At 43.7% G+C, this 19,317-nt stretch overlaps 1 protein-coding gene across 1 annotated transcript in view; it reads right to left on the bottom strand.

Annotated features, from left to right (window-relative positions):
• Window positions 1–12,159: 12,159 nt before the first annotated feature.
• Window positions 12,160–19,317, bottom strand: part of LOC127578251 (contactin-1-like) — a 659,394-nt gene continuing 652,236 nt past the window's right edge. The window contains 1 exon segment of the mRNA XM_052030032.1: window positions 12,160–15,910. Coding sequence (XP_051885992.1) covers window positions 15,828–15,910 — 83 coding nt within the window. The 3' untranslated portion in view covers window positions 12,160–15,827.

The following is a 19,317-nucleotide window of genomic DNA, read 5'->3' as shown; positions in this document are numbered from 1 at the left end:
GCTTCTGTGGATCCTTCATCAATTTCAAGACCGAGATGGACTATTTTTTTGGGTGTAAGGTATGAAAGGATAAATGTGAAGGATAAGCATCCAACTAACTGTCTGTCTACTGAAAGCAATGGAGGGAAAGCCATGGGCTCAATTTCATGCAGAAGTATTGGGAGAAGGAACGCTCTGAGGGACGGACTGTGATCCTAACTTTAAACTGACCTGATTCATTGTAACACCTTACAAATTCAACATCAAAATAATGCGATAGAGCCATGAGAAATAATGTGATCTTCTTTGAGCTTATGTGTGGTTGTAACTTTTTCCCTTCCTGAACACCCTATCAAATTTGTCATCATTCCCTTACTGTTTAAGGTCAACTACGATTTCTAATCTTAATCTATCTGTTTTTTTCATTGTTTGAAAGAGGGAGAGACCTTCGCAAATGGTATGAATTAGAGAAAAAAACAGCAGCCTTGACAGTGTGATGAAGAGCAGGTAACCAGCAAACTGCGGGAGATATCACATATTGTAGCGGCTGCGGCCGCAATGTGAAAGTAAGACACTAGTCCATGAGTTGCAGAACAAAACTGATTTATTTTCCTGCCTTGCGTGGGCCTTTTAAGAGGAACAGTCCCCGCCCACCGAAAATGGAAATGATGTATGAGCTACGTCATCAAACTTTTCCCGTGCGTGGGTTCTCCCCGTCGCTCGGGGAAGACGAAGGCCCAGTGCCATCTCGGGCCTCGCCGCTCCGACAACACGCGACCCAACCGCCGAGCCGGTTCGCTTGCTCGGACGGTGAGTCGCTACACAACCTCCCCCCCCCCCCCCCCCCCCAAGAACTGGCGATATGGTCCCCAAGGTTCGCGGGCTGTGCTAGCCGTTCCTTAGGAGGTCGGCCTCTGCGTCGCGGTGTTGGGACCTCGACTGGTTGTTGTAGATCTGAATGGGCCGGTTTGAGGCAGTCCATCGTGAAGACTTCTTCCTTGCCCCCAATGTCCAAAATAAAGGTGGACCCATTATTCCTGATGACCCGTAATGGCCCCTCGTATGGTCGTTGCAACGGTGCCCGGGGTGTGCCCCTGCGAACGAAAATGAACTTACAGTCTCGTAGTTCCTTGGGCTCACAGGGTGGGGCTTGACCATGCCGCAAAGTGGGAATCGGTGCCAAGCTGCTGAGCCTCTCGCGCAGTCTTTCCAGGACTGTAGCGGGTTGTTCCTCTTGCCCCCGAAGGGCGGGTATGAACTCCCCTGGGACGACCAGTGGAGCACCGTACACGAGTTCAGCTGATGAAGCGTGGAGATCTTTCTTGGGGGCAGTGCGTATGCCAAGCAGGACCCAAGGCAGTTCGTTGACCCAGTTAGGACCCTTCAGGCGGGCCATCAGGGCTGATTTCAGATGACGGTGGAAACGTTCTACCAACCCATTTGATTGAGGGTGGTAGGCCGTGGTGGTGTGCAGCTGTGTCCCTAGCATGTTCGCTAATGCAGACCATAGGCTGGAGGTAAACTGGGTGCCCCTGTCTGAAGTGATGTGGGCCAGAACACCAAAACGTGAGATCCAAGTTGTGAGCAACGCCTGGGCACAGGAATCAGTCGTGATGTCGTTGGATTTCTGATGTCTGGCAGTGCGGACAAGTCCTGGCCCACTCACTGACCTGTTTGCGCAGGCCGTGCCAGACGAACTTGCTGGTGACCAGTCGGACAGTTGATCTGATGGACGGGTGCGCCAACCCCTGTACCAAGTTGAAAACACGTTTCCGCCAGGCTGCAGGAACTACAAGGCGAGGCTGACCTGTTGTGACGTCGCAAAGGAGGGTCTGCTAACCTGGACCGACTAAGAAATCTTGGAGCTGCAGGCCTGAGGCTGCAGTTCTGTAGCTGGGCAGCTTGTCGTTGGCTTGCTCTGTGTCAGCCAGGGCCGCGTAGTCTACACCCAGGGACAGGCTGTGGATGGTCGGTCTGTAAAGTGCATCAGCAACGATATTGTCCTTTCCGGAGACATGTTGGACATCTGTTGTGAATTCGGAAATGTAGGACAAATGTCACTGCTGATGAGCTGACCAGGGATCGGAGACCTTGGAGAAGGCGAAAGACAAAGGCTTATGGTCAGTGAAAGTGGTGAAAAGCCTGCCTTCTAAAAAGTACCGGAAATACCGGACCACCAGGTACAGCGCTAGAGTTCCCGATCAAAAGCACTGAATTTCAGTTTGGGTGGTCTAAGGTGCCTGCTGAAGAAAGTCCGTATCGTTGTGCCGTTTGCGGCTTTGAGTGCAGGACCCTGTTGCCTGCTACGAGTGTCGCGGCCGGTTGGGGGCAAAACACTGACCTCTGCTCCAGTATCGACAAGGAAACGACGCCCGGACTGCTTGTCCCAAACGAATAGGAGGCTGTTTTGGCGGCCAGCTGCCGTAGCCATCAGCGGCAGCTGGCCCTGGTGTTTCCCTGAAACTTGCAGGGTGGGCGGCATCGACAGGCCTCTGCACCCCACCTCTGATGGTAGAAACACAGCTGGTCGCCAGTGTCGTCGTCTGTGTTCCTGGGGTGTGGTCACTCAGTTGCTGGGACTGGTTTAGGTAGGTGTTGGGCCCGCGGTCTGGCGATTTGGCTGACGGATGACCCGCTCTCGCATTTGGCCTTCCACAGGACATCTGCCCGGGCAGCTACCTCATGTGGGTTGCTGAAATCGGCGTCAGTCAACAGCAGGTGAATGTCGTCAGGTAGTTGTTCGAGGAAGGCCTGTTCGAACATCAGGCAGGGCTTGTGTCCCTCAGCCAAGGCCAGCATCTCGTTCATCAGGGCCGATGGGGATCTGTCCCCCAGGCTGTCGAGATGAAGCAGGCGGGTGGTGCGCTCGCGACGGGAGAGGCCGAAGGTCCGAATAAGAAGGTCTTTAAAAGCCGGGTACTTGCCTTCCTCTGGAGGAGACTGGATGAAGTCTCCGACCTGGGCGGCCGTCTCCTGGTCCAGGGAGCTGACCACGTGGTAGTACCGTGTGGAGTCGGAGGTGATCTGCCGAAGTTGGAATTGTGCTTCGGCCTGGTCGATCCAGACGCGGGGCCGAAGCATCCAAAAGGTGGGCAGCTTGAGTGCCACTGCGTTGGCTGCTGTGTTGTTGTCCATTGTGTGGGTCCAAAATCCGTTTGGACTGTCGGGATCACCAATGTAGCGGCTGCTACCACGATGCGAAAGTAAGACACTAGTCGATGAGTTGCAGGACAAAACTGATTTATTTTCCCGCCTTGCATTGGCCTTTCAAGAGGAATGGTTCCTGCCCACCGAAAACAGGAATGACGTATGCGCTACGTCATCAAACTTTTCCCGTGCGCTGGTTCTCCCCGTCGCTCGGGGAAGACGAAGGCCCAGCGCCATCTTGGGCCTCGCTGCTCCGACGACGCGCAACCCGACCGCCGAGCCGGTTCGCTTGCTCGGATGGTGAGTCGCTACAATATTTCATATCTTTTTAAAACAATCCAACATGATATGCTGAAGCACATGACAATTATTTTGCAAATCCGCTTCTTGAATTTTTGCACTTTACAAAAGATCCAATGCAGGGATTAAAGAAATGAGGAGATAACTTTTCATTGCTGAACCTGAAGAAACTCTGGAGACGACCTGTCATTTTACAGCTGGGATTTTGATGAAGGTAAAAGGAAGGTATCTGAGGAATTTTCTTTGAGTTGTATGTGACAACGAAGGGCAAATTAAGTTCACCCGTCATTTGAAAATCTGCCAACACCTATTAAAGTCAAAACTTGTTGCCATGTTGACATTATGTGGGTCCCATTTGGAATGAAAACTGCCAGAAATCAAACTTCTACAGAGCTCTGAAAACACGACTCAGTCTGCTTTGATCGAAACTCCCGCAGGATCAGCGTTCATACATTTTCACAGAAGATTGCCAAATGCATCACTGGAAGTGCCAGTGATTTTTAGACATCGGAGCAGCAGGAAGTAATTCATAATTGATTGATTTTGGATTCCAAAAGATGCAATCAACATCAGTATTTTAGCCTCCCTTCCTCAAGGAAATACATTTGCTGTGTACAATTGTACAGCTGCAGTTCAGTCTCATTGATTCGATAATTATGTAATCGCTTAATGAACTGCACTCAGATTAAGAAGTGTGATACCAGGGTTTCAAGGGTTAAATTAAGGAGACAGGTTAGATAGATCTGTATTAAGATGATCTGATTGAGTTGCTTTCAATGTTAAAATAAAACCATTGGGGAGACCCAGCACAGCTATATCTGCTGTGGAATCAACAATGATGTGATATTAATGTCAGAATTAGGTCACTCAGATACAAAATAGGAGCACACATACTTAAACATGAAAGAGGAATCTCCTCCATATGTTTGTGGTTGCTACAACTATTAGAGCATTCAAGACCCATACTCATTTTTAGTTAGGTCAGGGTATCAAGAGGTATGACGAACACGAATGAGGAAGCAGGTTTGAGTGGGTTGGATGGCCTTCTCTGTCCCTGTTTTCCAGTGGTTTTGAAACATGCAACCCCCTCACTGCTCACATACACACAAGATGAAGTTGGCACTATGAGGAAAGACCCCAGATACTAAATTGTTTTGATTGCTGGGGACACAAGAGACTGCAGATGCTGGAACCTGGAGCAACACACAAAGTGCTGTAGGAACTCAACAGGTCGGGCAGCATCTATGGAGGGAATTGGACAGTCGATGTTTTGGGTTGAGACCCTTCATCTGGACCATATGAAGTGTCTCAAACCGAAATGTTGACGGTCCATTTCCCTCCATAGATGCTGCCTGACCCGCTGAGTTCCTCCAGCGCATTGCGTGTTGCTTTAATTTCTGCTTTTCATTTCTGCTGAGCCACGATAACTCTCTGCTCCATAAGGGGGAAGGAATGTTTCTGACTCACCACTGCTTCCTCAGGAGTGAATGGAGCTCGGCAAATGAGAGTCCAGCATGTTTCTGCAGCATGCATTCTTCCTTATAGGATCAGTATCTAATCCGACAAGTTTAGCATTGTGATCAAAGAAAACTCCAGGGGCTCCCGGGTTTGCAGCGCATTTCAGATGAAGAGCACATGACAAAATATCCAAAAATACTTCACTACTGTAGAGACTGCGCATGGGGCATAACTGCCATGTTACTCTCATCTGTGAAGCTATTGCACCAAGAATATTGCAGAATTGGTTACGTGAGATTGAAATAAAGTCAGTTTTGTTTATTCAAGGAAGATCCTGAATTTTTCTCTCCAAATCATGCTGGCTTTCTCTATTAACAGAGAAGCCTTCTGTTGCCCAGTGGGTGCATGATCATATATTACTGTGTTTCAGATCTTTACAATAATACAAAGCAGATGTATTTACTTGTATATTTACAGTAAACTGCTTGCTACAAAAGCACAAGGCAATGCCCATCTCCAATTTGAGAGAGCCTAACTACTTATCCTTGACATTCAATGGCATTACTAATGTCGAGCAACACACAAGGCGCTGGAGGAACTCAGCGGGTCAGGCAGCATCTGTGGAGGGAAATGGACAGTTGACACCTTGAGCCGAGACCCCCCCCACCCAGACCGGAAAGAAAGGGGGAGACACTCAGTATAAAAAGGTGGAGAGAAGGGACGGAGCAAGTTCTTGATGCTGCCTGACCCTCTGAGTTCCTCCAGCGCCTCTAAGTGTTGCTCCAGATTCCAGCATCTACAGTCTCTTGTGTCTCCATTACCATTGTCGAATTGCCCATCAGCAACATTCTGTGGGGTCACTATTGATCAGAGAGTCAGTCAGTGTGGCCACAGAAGCACCATTGCTACGAGAGTGTCAGAGGCTGGGTATTCTGTGGCAAGTGACTTACCTCTGACACCCCAAAGGCTTCCCGCCGTCTACAAGTGACAAGTCAGGAGGATGACAGAATACACTCCACTTGCCTGGATAAGTGTAGATCCAACAGCTCTCAACAAGTTTTGCACTCTCTTGCCTGCTTGACTGCAGCCCATCCACCACACGAAACATTCATCGCCTCCACCACTGCCAACCGTGGCCATAGTGTGTATCATGTATAATATGCACTGCAGTTACTCACCCAGACTACTCCGACAGCACCTCTGAATCCGGTGAACTCTACCACCAAAGAAAAGGGCAGCAGACACCTGGGAACCACCGCCATCCGCAGATTCCTCTCTCAAACTGCACACAATTTGGATTTCGAAGTGTATCGTTGGTTGTTCATAGCTGCTGAGTCTAAATCTTGGAACTCCCTTCTCCAGAGCACCGTGGGGGCACCTTCACCAGAAAGACTGTAGAGGTTCAAGGTGGTAGCTCACCATCACTTTCTCAAGGGCAATTAGGGATGGGCAATAAATGCTGGCTTTCCTGGCGAATCCCGGATTCTGAAAATGAATAAGAAAAATACGTGGCATTCAGATCCTGAAAAATGAATAAAAAGAACAAAAGAATTAATTATTTTTAAGAGTTAGACCATTGTTGATTTGGAATACTTACAATGAGATTTCTTCAGAGAGGGAGGAAAAAACTTGCAAATATGTGTGTGTGTGTGTGTGTGTGTGTGTGTGTGTGTGTGTGTGTGTGTGTGTGTGTGTGTGTGTGTGTGTGTGTGTGGCTTACATTGCCTCAGGAAGGCTGGAAGGCTCGATAGTTGAGGGAGGAATATTGGCCAAGATGTCGGGAGAACGTCCTACTATACTTACAATATTGCAACAAAATCCTATGTACACAATTCACCTGAACATCTCTGCTAAAAATGGACCATGACTGTTGCACTTCCCAGGAGCGTAAGGCCAGTTCTGTGCTCAGGTCCAAGGTGGGGCTGAATCCCTCACCCTTCCGACTGACAAGAAGTTGCCAATGAAGCCAAGATGGCACTTGAGGCTTACATTGCTTTGGAGGAGAATTCTAGTGAACAGGGCATTGATTAGTCGCTGACAACAGAGCAGAGGCAAGGACTCAAAAATTGGAAGAATGGCAAGGATAACAAAATGGACTAGTCAAAATTATACCAGGAAAAAATAAAGGAGAATGTTGTTGAGTTTTTTATGTTTAATATGGTTCAAAACATTCTGGAGATGATCAACCTCTGGGTTGCGAGCGAAAGGAAATGTAGATTACTCATCTTATTAAAAATTACATCGCTGTGGCTCCAGAAATACTTCACTTTCTTCCTCAGTAATTCACCTTTCAGTTTTCTTTACTTCGAAGGAAATTCCCTGATGTGATGTGAAAATGCTGCTGCCTCCTCTCAGGACTTTATTTATTCTTCTTATTTCAAAAGGCAAACTCCAAAAATGTCTAAAATATATGCCAACATTTTCCGGGTGATGTATTTCTGCATCTTAAGGGTTAGCAAAGAACACCAACTTGCCTGCTGTTTTACCAGTTGTAGCTTTCGTTCACCCTGCATTAAAACACCAGCAGTGAAAAGAAAATTTGCATTGATCATTACCTTCAATACTCTTGGCACTGCACAGTGGTGAGCTGGTAGTGCTGCTGTCTCACGGCTCTAGCGGCCCAGGTTCAATCCTGGTCTTTGGTGCTGTCTGAATCGAGTTTGCACATTCTCACTATGAGTGTGTGGGTTTCCCCAAGTGCCCTGATTTCTTCCCACATCCCAAAGACGTTCAGGTTGGTAGGCTAATTGGCCCTGTAAAATTCCCTAGTGTGTGGGTGTGGGTAGAATCTGTGGGAGTTGATGAAAATGTGAGGAGAATAAAATCGGATGAGTGTAGGATTAGTGTAAATTGGAGCATGATGGTTGGAACGGACTTGGTAGGCCTAAGGGTAAGCTTCCATGCTGTATTACTTTGTGACTCTCAAGAACTTCATAGCCAATGTAGTAGTTTTGAAGTATGATCTCTGTAACCTAGAGCCCATTCTGTGGACAGATCTTAGGTAAGGTTACTTGTTAAACTGCTTTTAGTGCTATAGTTGAGGGGTGAAAATTGGACTCGTTGCAGAGCTCAATCTCCTCAGAATAAAAACTTTTCACTTCATCAAAATAGATAGGACTCTGGTTGAAACCTCATCTGAAAGATTACACCTCTAAAGCAGCATTATGGTGAAGCATTAGCCTAGATTAGGCTTTCAAGTCCAACCATGAGGCTTGAACCAACAACCAACAGCTTTCTGCCTTAGAGATACGAGTCTGGACTGACACTGAACAGAGCTGGTCTGGCTTACATACATTAAAATGTTGCCAACAAATAAATTCTCTGGACTCTCATCCCCTTAAGCACAATGATAGTGATAACAATCATGGTCAGAACTTTCTAAAATGCTGGAGAGGCTGAATCTGACATTGCTGACAATCCCCTTGAGTGCAGTTACACCCTCTTACTTGTGATGAAGCAAATGGTTCTCTTGCTTAAATTACTGGGCACAATCCAAAAACACAACTCACAGCAGCTGTGAAATTAAAACACAAGGCAATGTCTATGCTCTTAGACATCTGTTGAGTCGATTTGCTCAAGATTTCTAATAAAATGAACACAGGATGCTCCTACGTATTGCCCATTTACCACAACACTGTTCTGGCTGTTTAAGTGTAAGCTGATCAAGTGTTGAACATTAATTTTCTTGGACCAGATACACTGATGCTTTTCAGATGATTATCATTTGCCCCGATTACTTCTGACATTAATAACCAGTTGCCTAGAACTTTTTCACCATTTGTGTGGAAGGACAGTCAAATACATATTCCAAACAGGCCAGAGATCATCAAGGCAGCACCAAGGTCAAGGCAGCATCAAGGTCAATGATTACCACACATGTTGACTCCATGCACATTTAACCTTACCTCCAACTTTCACAGAGATTCCATGTATCGTGACAAACAATCCAAATGGAAAAGACATACTTTAAGACATAAGAGACAGAGTTTCACTGTACATGATAAACTGACCGTACACACTAACTGTAGACTTAACCCAATTATCAATCATAGGTAAACGATACACATTAGCCACTATAGAACAGTGATATTCCCCATTTAAGAGAGAGGGGAAGAGAGAGAGAGAGAACAGATTAACATTGGACAGTGACATTTCCCAACCACAGACCAGAAATGGTACTTACTCGAGGAGTGCGCACTCCAACTCACCTGTGGAAAGATCATCTAAAGACCCAAAATATCAACTCTCTCAACAGATATTGCCTGAGATCTGAGAACTTCTCCGATTTTTTTTTGTAGAAAATATAATCTGGATTATCCAAGCCCAGCAGTGGCCCTCAGAGCCTGTCCTTTACACCAGTCCTTTCAATGCCATTCTTATTTTTCTTCTGCTTCATTCCAGTGTGTGGAATATTCCTCCTGCACCCCGCCCCAAGATAACCGAATAGAACGTTCATGGTAAAAAGACTGCGGAACCTGTTGAAGGATAATTCTCAAGGAAACCTGGCCATGGACTTTGCATTGACAGACTGTTCACACTGGAAGCTGACAGCCTAGGCCCACGCATAAAAGTGAAGAAACATGGCAAAGATGGCCAGTCTGTCAGAAGGCCACAGGTGGGTAATCTGGAACTAATTATGCAGCTGGTCAGGTTCCACCCGGTGGACAATGAGGATAACGGCTGCTGTGGTCAGGGGCGGGTGGAATGGCAGACACAGGAGGAGTCAATCTGGTCAATCAACAATTTGTTTTCCCCTTAACTGACTTTCTGTGGAACACTGGTACAATGTAGCTGTCGGTTAAGTAAGGGATCTGAGAGTGAAATAGTTTAAGTGATTTGAAAGTAGAAGAGCTTAAAGTGCTACGTAACGCAGGAAAAACTCTGGTAATCAGGCATCCGGTTGTTCAGAAATCCTGATGGGTTGACAACAGGATGGCACCGGAGTGTGGCAACTCGTTGCAAGCTGCTCTCTACAGATCTACTCATTACCCTTACTATAATCGTTCTACACTTTTAAATTTAAATTCTATGTCACTTACTATTAATGATAATGTTCTTTTAAATCTTCTTACAGGGTTGGCGATCTTCCGACCTCCAGGAACGACTGTGAAGCGGACCCGACTCCCGGACCCAGAAGGAAACAACATGAGATGGACTCTGACCTCACGATCTACCTTGTTGTGACCTTGCACCTCATTGCACTGCACTTTCTCTGTAGCTGTGACACTTTACTCTGTACTGTTATTGTTTTTACCTGTAATACATTAATGCACTCTGTACTAACTCAATGTAACTGCACTGTGTAATGAATTGACCTGTATGATCAGTATGCAAGACAAGTTTTTCACTGTACCTTGGTACAAGTGACAATAATAAACCAATACCAATACCATTAGTCGAGTGCATTATCTGGAATATCTGGAACGCGCGATCAGGGTGTGCAGATGGACCTGTGGGTCTGCAGTGCAGCCGGGGATGGGATCTGGACTCTGGGATGGGTGTGTGGCTGGAGCCAGGATTGGAGTCCTGTTTACCAGGGTCAGGAAAGGGATAGATTTGTGACCTGAGCCTGGGTCCCAAGTGCTTGTATATTTCCCATTCCCTTTAAACACCAGGTTCACTGGAAAATGTGTTATGTTACTGTGTAACACGTTAAAAAAGCAAAATAGAAGTGGGTTTGGATATTAATAGGTAACATCCATCTAGTCAGGAAAATCTGCTAGGCTAGCACTACCAAAGTCTCAAGGGTGCAATCAGAGATTTACTGTGGTAGTTAAAGCATTGCAAGTACTTGTAGAAGATGTAACACACTGCCACGAATAAAGTTATGTACTTAGTGGATCCTAGTTGTCTACTTTGTTTTAAATCGCTAACTTAAACTTCCTTTAGGGACAGAATGGTTGGAAAGTCTCTGTCCCTGAAGGTGCTGCCAATGGTTTGCTTGTGAAATGTGAGCAACTAAAAATAACATGTTCAGCCAAGACTGTAGACCACTCCTACTGGTTGCTTCCTGTACGTCTGTATATCTCCTACAACTGGTTTTGTACCATGGCTCAGCGGACTGGTGCTCAGATGAAGGTCCACAATTTCTGGAAGGATGATAGGATGGGTGCTTTTGCTTCAGAATACATCCAAGAGACATTACTAAAACCTTTTGAAAATTTAAGTGCTGTTGGATACACGGATATATAGAGTTGCCACTGAGAATTGATTTTCTGTAGCCATGACAACACATCATACAAATAAAACTGTCATGATTTCACACTGAAAATCCACAAGGAACACAGCTAAGTAAAAACCATGAGAATGTTGAACCAGAAAACTTGGCCAAGTGAGCCATATAATTCACAAAAACACTAGCCGGTGTTTACAGTCTATATAAACTTTAATTGAGAATAGTGGTTACACATCAGTACCAGTGATTAGTTGATACCAGAACAGGTATGATAAATCAGCAGAGAGCTAATGTTTATTTAATCTACAATACCTGTATGAATTAATGATCCCTAAAACCATACATCAGTTGGTAAAAAAAATGGCAGTCTGTGCTCCCAATTGTAGGAATCAGAGCACTCTCAGTTTAATAAAAGAGGGTGTAAAAAGAACCTTTTTTTTGCATTTCACTGTAATCCCATGCACAATGTTACATACCACTTCCGGTCTGAATATAGTTTATTTCAACAGTTAAAGCCATTTGAAAAGCAAAACACTGCAGATACTAGAAATGTTAAATAAAAACAGAAAGCGCTGGAAACACTCAGCTGGTTAGTCAGCATCTGTGGAATTTGTACATTTTGGGAGTATCATCAGGTCAATTTGAGTATTATGAAAGAATCTGGGCAGGAAGTCTCAACTGAATTAGAATGTTACTAACACCTTTGAAATTAGCTTGTGGGGTAACACTGCAACTGTAATTGTAACTATTTCGTTGTCATGGTCACTCCTCAACTTTACATATATGTTTCATTATGCAATTGTTTAGTATAGCATTAAGCTGTAACTGGGAAGACAGTGGACAAACACTTCAGAGTTTCATCATTTGTAAGAAGTCCTTTAAATTAGTGGACAGAGGTATTTCAGATGAATGCATCATGTTGGTACCCCACCACAAAACTGAGTCGAGTTTGACATTGTATATTTAACAGTTTTAATGAAAAAAAGGGCATGGACTGGGGTTGGTGGAAATCAAGCCAATCATTCATGTAGTTAAAAACGAGGCACAATTCTTTCACAACTGATTATCAAAAACAACCAGCAAATCAACAGGGAAAAATATAACTTTTAGGAAACCCTTCTGATTTATTTATATGTTCAGAAATCAGTTGTAACAAATGAATTCGATCAAGAAACATTTGAATTAAAGATGAACAAACATCTCATCTGACAAATGAACCTTCAGAAAATAAATCTGGTTGATTGTACTATGAAGTAACTGAAATAAGAATAACTCATTTAGTTTATATTAAAAATGACATAGTGCAAAAAATCCATCATTACTAAAACTACTGAAATCACATATAACATACCTTAATGCCTAGTTCTGCATCATTACTGACAAAGCTTGAAGAGAGCATGAAATCTATGAGAAGAATCTACCTCTATCTAGCAAGATTGTGCTAAGTTTCATTCAAAAGCTATTACTCTGTTATAAAGCACGAGATTGCACTAATATTTTAACCCGCTGATTCAACACCATTTGCGTTACCTGCAAAATCACACATTCAATCTTAATTGACAAGTGAATCATAAATGGACTTTAAATTCCTCACACAGCACCAACATGTAACACTGAAATTTTTATAGACAAAAGCGTTAGCTATTTTCAGGCGTTTTGGCAGCTGCTGCAGCACTTTCTACACCAACTGGAGGTTGTGCTCAACTTTAGGTGTTTGATGTAACCGCTGTGTTTACAGACAGTAGCAGTTAAAATGCGTGAGTGCTGCAAAATTTAGTTATGAACATGCTGGCATTGAAACCCTGTAGGATGATCTGTGTTTCTCAATGCAAATCCTTTTGTTCCCAGATCAACATCACTACATTGGACGATCCCATACATTTCTGGAATTATTTGTGATCTTCTCTGCAGTTCCAATCAAATGAATCCACCTTCATGCAACGTTACTTTTCCAAGATAGATACTTCTCTGCTTAAAAGATATTTCATTCAACAATGAATTTGACACGTTACCATACGCTGTGCGAAGCATCCATTGATTGGACACTGAGGGTTTCACTAAAGTCTTCTCTTCTCATTTGGATACCAAGTTCATCAGAAGAACATAAGAAATAAGAGCACGAGTAGGCTATTTGGCCCTTCACGCTGTCCTGCCATTTGTCAAGATCATGGCTGATCTTTTACTTCAGCCCCAATATCCAGGATATCCCTTAATGCTCATAAGTCCATTGAGTTCTGTTCTGAGTCAACACAATGACTGAGCTTCCACAGTCCTCCAGGGTAAAGAGTTCCAAGGTTCACCATCCTCTGAGTAAAGAAATTTCTTCTCAGTCCTTATTCTCAAACTATATCCCCTGTCACTGGACTCCTTCAAGGAAATATCCTCCATGCCTCTGGAAACAAGAAGTAATGATCTCTGCACAAGAGATCCTGGGTTATTTAATCATCAAGAACCTGCTGATCTGTAATGTCCCTCATGAAGCATGGACTTACCAACTTTTTGACGTTACGGGGGGGTGTTCTTTCCTTTACCTTTAGTGGTCTGACTGATGCTTGATTTATGGGATTTATTAACCAGTGCTAAAGCACCAACTCTCTCCAACTACAGATCAAAATAACCGGTAAGTAAAAATTAGGGAAGTTGAGGGGATTTTTTTTAATCCAATGAGTTGTTATGTTGCACAATAATCTTCCTGAAATGGTGGTGGAAGTAAATTCAATTGCAATGAATAGGATATGTAACTGAAAAGAAGGAAAAAGCGGCGGATGGATGATGTGATATCATTTTTCAAAGAGCTAGCACAGGTATGATGGGCCTTAAGGTCTTTTTTGTTGATGTCTCAGGCTACCACATCTGTTTATTGAACCAGAATGTGTGTAGAGAACTTGCAATTGCTTATTGTTGGATCAACAGGTTTCACAACACGTGATTGAAGGTAAGATCAAACTGTGCGAACAAGGACATTCTTTCAGACCCTTGCAGTAATTCCTCAGGAGTAGCCTGGGAACTGGGCATTGTCACAACACAAGGAGGATGCCAAGTTCATCAAAAAGGAAGAGGACAAACTGTGATTGAAGAGAAGCAACTAAGTGAAGAGATGGCAAAAGCAAGTAAATAGATTGACTGAATAACGTTAAAAATGTTTAACAAGTTAGATTGGAGAAACTCACCAGCCAACACAATATAAAACGTTAAGACATTCAAGCAGAAAAAGTAACCATTGTGGTACCCATCCCCAAAATCCTACAAGTTTCTACAGTGCGGCGAGATTGTTGGTCCGATGTCTGGAATGTATTAAAGTTCTACGAGCTTCCTCAAGTTTGAGGAGATCCTTGCTGCTTGCCAGCTTGTCTCTCAAAACTGTGTCAAAATGCTTCCTGTATTATCAGTTGCCTCTGAGCGGTTGTCTTTCAGTCAGAAAAGAATGTCAAGAGTTCATGAACAGCAAACTCCCACAAACAGTAAATGGACAATGTCTGGCTCACTTGCTGCTGGTCAAGGAACGGGGCAGCTGGGATAGAGCTATAAAACAAGTCAGAATATGAGTTCTTAAAAAGGGAATTATTTCATGAAAATCCGGCATTTGAGGATTCAGTGCAGGAAGGAAAGTCCCACAATCAACAATAGGCAGGTGGAGACACAAGAGACACAATAGGCAGTCAACCAATTAGTGTGAATCAAATAAACTGCAGATGCTAGAAACCTGAAATTAAAAAAAATGGAGAATGCTGGAAACACTCATTGTGTCAGGCAGCACCTACAGAAAGAGAAACAGAGTTAACGTTTCATGTCAGAGACCCCTGGTTTCTCTTTCCACATATACTGCCTGACCTGCTGAGTGTGATCAACCAGTTAATCTAACGTTGGTCAAAGAAGGCAAGGCAAGTCAAGAAGGAAAGTAGCATTACGTTGGAATGTTACTTTCACAGTATAAATCTACACACAAGTTAAACAAATTGGTAATTGAGTATAAATGTGTTTATTCTATTTTCTGATTACAGGGTCTGGCTTTGTGTGAGAAGTTATCCAACATAGGAGCAAAGCTGTAGGATGTCTCAATGTCAGCATGCATATCATGGCAACTAAAAGGTGCAGCTGATTTCAAACACCCAGAGTGCACACTTCTCGAAAGGAAAATGTGGCCTGATAACCATAAACCTGCAATCTATTGTATTTGTTATGACTGTTTCTCTGAAAAGAAGGTTCTCATTCATGGGAGATTGGCTGCGGTCAACTCTAAGGAACAGTGCTGCATACAGACACAGTACATGACAAGGTTAACCTTCCGTTCACTTTTAAAACAACCAATGCATTCATTTCTGGTTTACTTAACTGTTTTTTGTTAAATGTTAAAGCACCTATGTGTGGTGATTTCAATTCTTTTCCTCAAACTCTAAGCTATGGTATTCTGTCACTGGTAACTTGCACCATTAGATCAAATCATGCAACTGCCATAGATCAGTGTAAGTGTTTATATAAGGCATATTGGAACAAGTCAAAAGAATTCCTTTGATTCACTTCCAATGTTATGTTTACTTGGTATTTAATGGGGGCGGGAGGGCAAGGTGGGTGGTGGATGGGATAAAGTTCCTTGATGCCTTCTGTCCTCTAGAAGTATACAATAAGTCTTTCAAATTCATACTATATTTGGCTTTTGATGGTACCAGAGATGTCTGCAGCGAGCAAAGATCTTTACAGGCTTGAGACGATTCAGTCACCTCACGGAGTGCTCTTTACCGATGTAAAGAGGAGATAACGTTGGCTACAATCACAGCTCTAGGCAAATGATGGCACCAAGCATCAGGCCAAAACTAAGCAAGATGTAGGAGATCTGCACAGTGACTCCTGGACCTGAGGGTTAAAGAAGAAAAAAAAATGAGCTGAATGTTTCAAGGAAAAAAAATTCTTGCATTTCAAACTTAATATAGATCAGATATGAACACTTTAAAAACTTTGCATACTTTATATCAATCACATCACATCATTGTACACTATCTGAAGCAGAGGCCTGTCTGCCACTAGGAAATAAGTTGTGATGTACAAACAACCTCTCCAGCAGCAGAAGAGACCTGAGCTGTGCTGTCTGCAGCTCCTTAACTGACCTGTGCATGAACTAACCCAGTCATGGAACTGAAAGACAGCAAGATTACATCAAGGTTGAATAGAATCTTGGAAACACTAACTTTGAATGCTGTCTTCACATCATAGAAGAGGATATAGAGGCAATGGAGAAAGTGTAGGAGAGAATTACATCGGACACCAGTACAGAGAAATTATTAATGGACCAGGACTGTGAGCGACCTAATGGAGGAGGTCTTCTCTTGTGGAGTAAGTCAGACCAGGCATCACAATTGAAGTCCAGTATGGAAATTGGGAGGATCTGCTTTACCCAGAGTGTGGTTAGAACATGAATGTGACACCACATGGAGTAGCTGAGAGAAATAACATTGAGACATTGAAGCAGAAGCTATATAAATACCTGAAAGAAAAATGAATAGGAAGTTATGCTGCTGACATGAATGAAGGGGCAGAAAGCTTCTGTGAGCATGAACGTTGAAGTAAACTCTTTAAACATCGGCTTGTTTCTGGGTTGTAATAGTTATGCATTCTGTTTATCAAGTAAGACTCTGCAGCTTCAAAAGTTCATACACGACAGCAGCAGGAAATATAATGGCCTGAATTCTCTGGGAAACATAGTCAGGTAAAGTGAGCAGGTTTGGAGTTCTCATATGGAGGAGTCCTATACTCCCTGGCAGCTGACGGACTGCTGGACTCCTACTGGACTCCCAGTGAAGACTGAGCACTATGATACCCCTCCACTTACTGTGGGGAATCCTCCTTATCAGCTCAGGTATGGTGCTGGATCAATGTCCCTGCATACTTGAAGATTGGCTGTGGAAGACTCAAATCTAAGTTACTATTAGTTTATACATTTTTCAAATTATTTTAGCTTATCTAGCCATCTTTAATTGCCTTTCTGTACTGGTTTTTTGCTTTTTAATACTCTTTCAAGTTTTCATTTTTAAATTTTAATAGTTACAATGTTTTAAACTTTCAGGATGTCAAATTTATTCAGAAACATTCAAATGTTTTAATATCTTTGACAGCTGGCTAAGACAAGGGATGGAGCTCAGAGAACAAGGCATTTTCATGGGCAGGGCTTGTTTTGGTTCCCACATATGACAAGATGTACATGCAGGAAGTCCCGACTTGAGGACAGACTTGCCTCATCTGCCATGCGGGCGTTGGGCCAGTTGGCCCTCACAAGGTGGGCCAGTAGCAGCTGGTTTGCTGCTGGCTTCAAATTCTGGGCCACTGTGTTTTACATGATGCAGTGTACTTGCTCGTGGAAACAAAATTCTAATTTTGACTGAACTTGACAAGAGTTCTCAATTTCTACAGAAGACCACATTGGCAAATATGTAGAATTATTACTGTCCTGTTCCCCTGGTTGAATACGAATGTAAAAGGGGTCTGAATAATTTACAAACAAAACAAGTGGTTGTCTTGGCACAATTTGCACAGTTCCATGAGGTGCAATGCTACTGGTCAGGCAGTGGTTGGGTGATTGACCCTGGAGTGGGCCACCTGGCTCCTCAGCCTCTTCTGCTGTTCATTTTGAACATGTTGACCTACAACTTGATTCTACTTCTCTGGCTTTTCCCTGAGTCCTTACAATCTTGATCCAGCATTCACAACCATTTGCTCTCTGAACTCCCATTTTCATGTTGCATTTCTGCAGAAGAAATACTTTTTGATTTTACTCCAAATAGTTCAGCTTTAACTGTAAGACTTTTCATGAATTCCTCACCAGGAGAAATAGCTTCTCTGTATCTACCTTATCAAATTACCTGAGAGATGTAATCACCCTGTTTCCATAATGTTTCGACACCTCTTTCACCCAGAGATCATGGGTTTTCTTTGGAGTCTTCCCCTCTCCCCCCCAAGGCATTGTTATACAATATAAAGGAGTACTCTAGACCACATGACAGAAGATTTCACTTTTACTATTTGACAGATGCCGTCATACAAGCCTGTGATCAAATCAGATGTGCTCAATATCCCTTGTGGGGTTTTTTATGGCGTGCAAAAATAAATAGAATGTAAGCAATATTTCTTGTTGTCTTACAATTAGCAGCAAATACAGTCAGAACCAGAGGTGGCCATAGTGTAGCGGTTAGCACAACGCTATTACAGCGCCAGCGATCGGGGTTCGATTCCCGTCGCTGTCTGTAAGGAGTTTGTGCATCCTCCCGTGTCTGCGTGGGTTTCCTCCGGGTGCTCCGGTTTCCTCCCACATTCTAAAGACGTACGGGTAGGTTAATTTTAGGGTTTAAAATGGGCGGCGCGGGCTCATTGGGCCGGAAGGGCCTGTTAGCACGCTGTAAATAAAATTTTAAAAAAAATTTTTAAAAATCATAAGCCCATTCCAGGGAAATGTGGCCAGAACTGAACAAGATATTTCTTCCATGAATAAGGCTTTACACAGAAAGAGCCAAGTTGTGGACTTGACCCTGACCAAAGTCAGTAAGTTATAAATGGTGAGGGACACTCAGGGCATGTATTAGGTATTAGAGTGTTCTGGGTGTAGCCCACCAAGTGTCACCATGCTTCTGCGCCAACATAGCATGCCCACAACTTCCTAACCCTTACATCTTTGGAATGTGGGAGGAAACCAGAGCACCTGGAGGAAACCCACGCAGTCACGGGGAGAACGTACAAACTCCTTACAGACAGCGGCCGGAATTGAACCTGGGTCATTGGCACTGTAATAGCGTTATGCTAACTGCAACCCTACCGTGCCTGTATATTTCAAATACCAATTTGATGTGGCACATAAAGTTCAACTTAACAGACCACTGCAGCAGAAAATGACAAGGCAGGAACAATTTGCTAAAGGGTAACAGTTCAGAGACACTTCATCACAAAATGAATGATTAATACCGGAATAATCTTTGTCACAGTTAAGGGAGAAAGCTCTGATGATGTTCAAGTGACAGGCAGGATGTTGGGCCAATGGTAGGTTTGGAAGGGTGGGGTGCATTATCTTCTCTTGACTGTGCTTATCTCTCTGAATGTCCTGTCCTTTCACACATTAGGGCTCTGGTCTCTTATGGTGGCAACACACTTAAATAAACCTCTTAAATGCAGTCTTTCATAGAATTCCAGTTTCCTTTTAACCAAAACAACAGGGGTGTCAGGTGGAGGGAGTGGGGGAGGGTTGGTGAGAGGAAGGGTTTTTCCTGAATACTATGAAT

This window comes from Pristis pectinata, chromosome 15 (assembly GCF_009764475.1).
Source record: "Pristis pectinata isolate sPriPec2 chromosome 15, sPriPec2.1.pri, whole genome shotgun sequence".
Lineage (NCBI taxonomy): Eukaryota > Metazoa > Chordata > Chondrichthyes > Rhinopristiformes > Pristidae > Pristis > Pristis pectinata.
The sequence above is the reverse complement of the archived record's forward strand: the minus strand, read 5'-3'. Positions and strand labels throughout refer to the sequence as shown.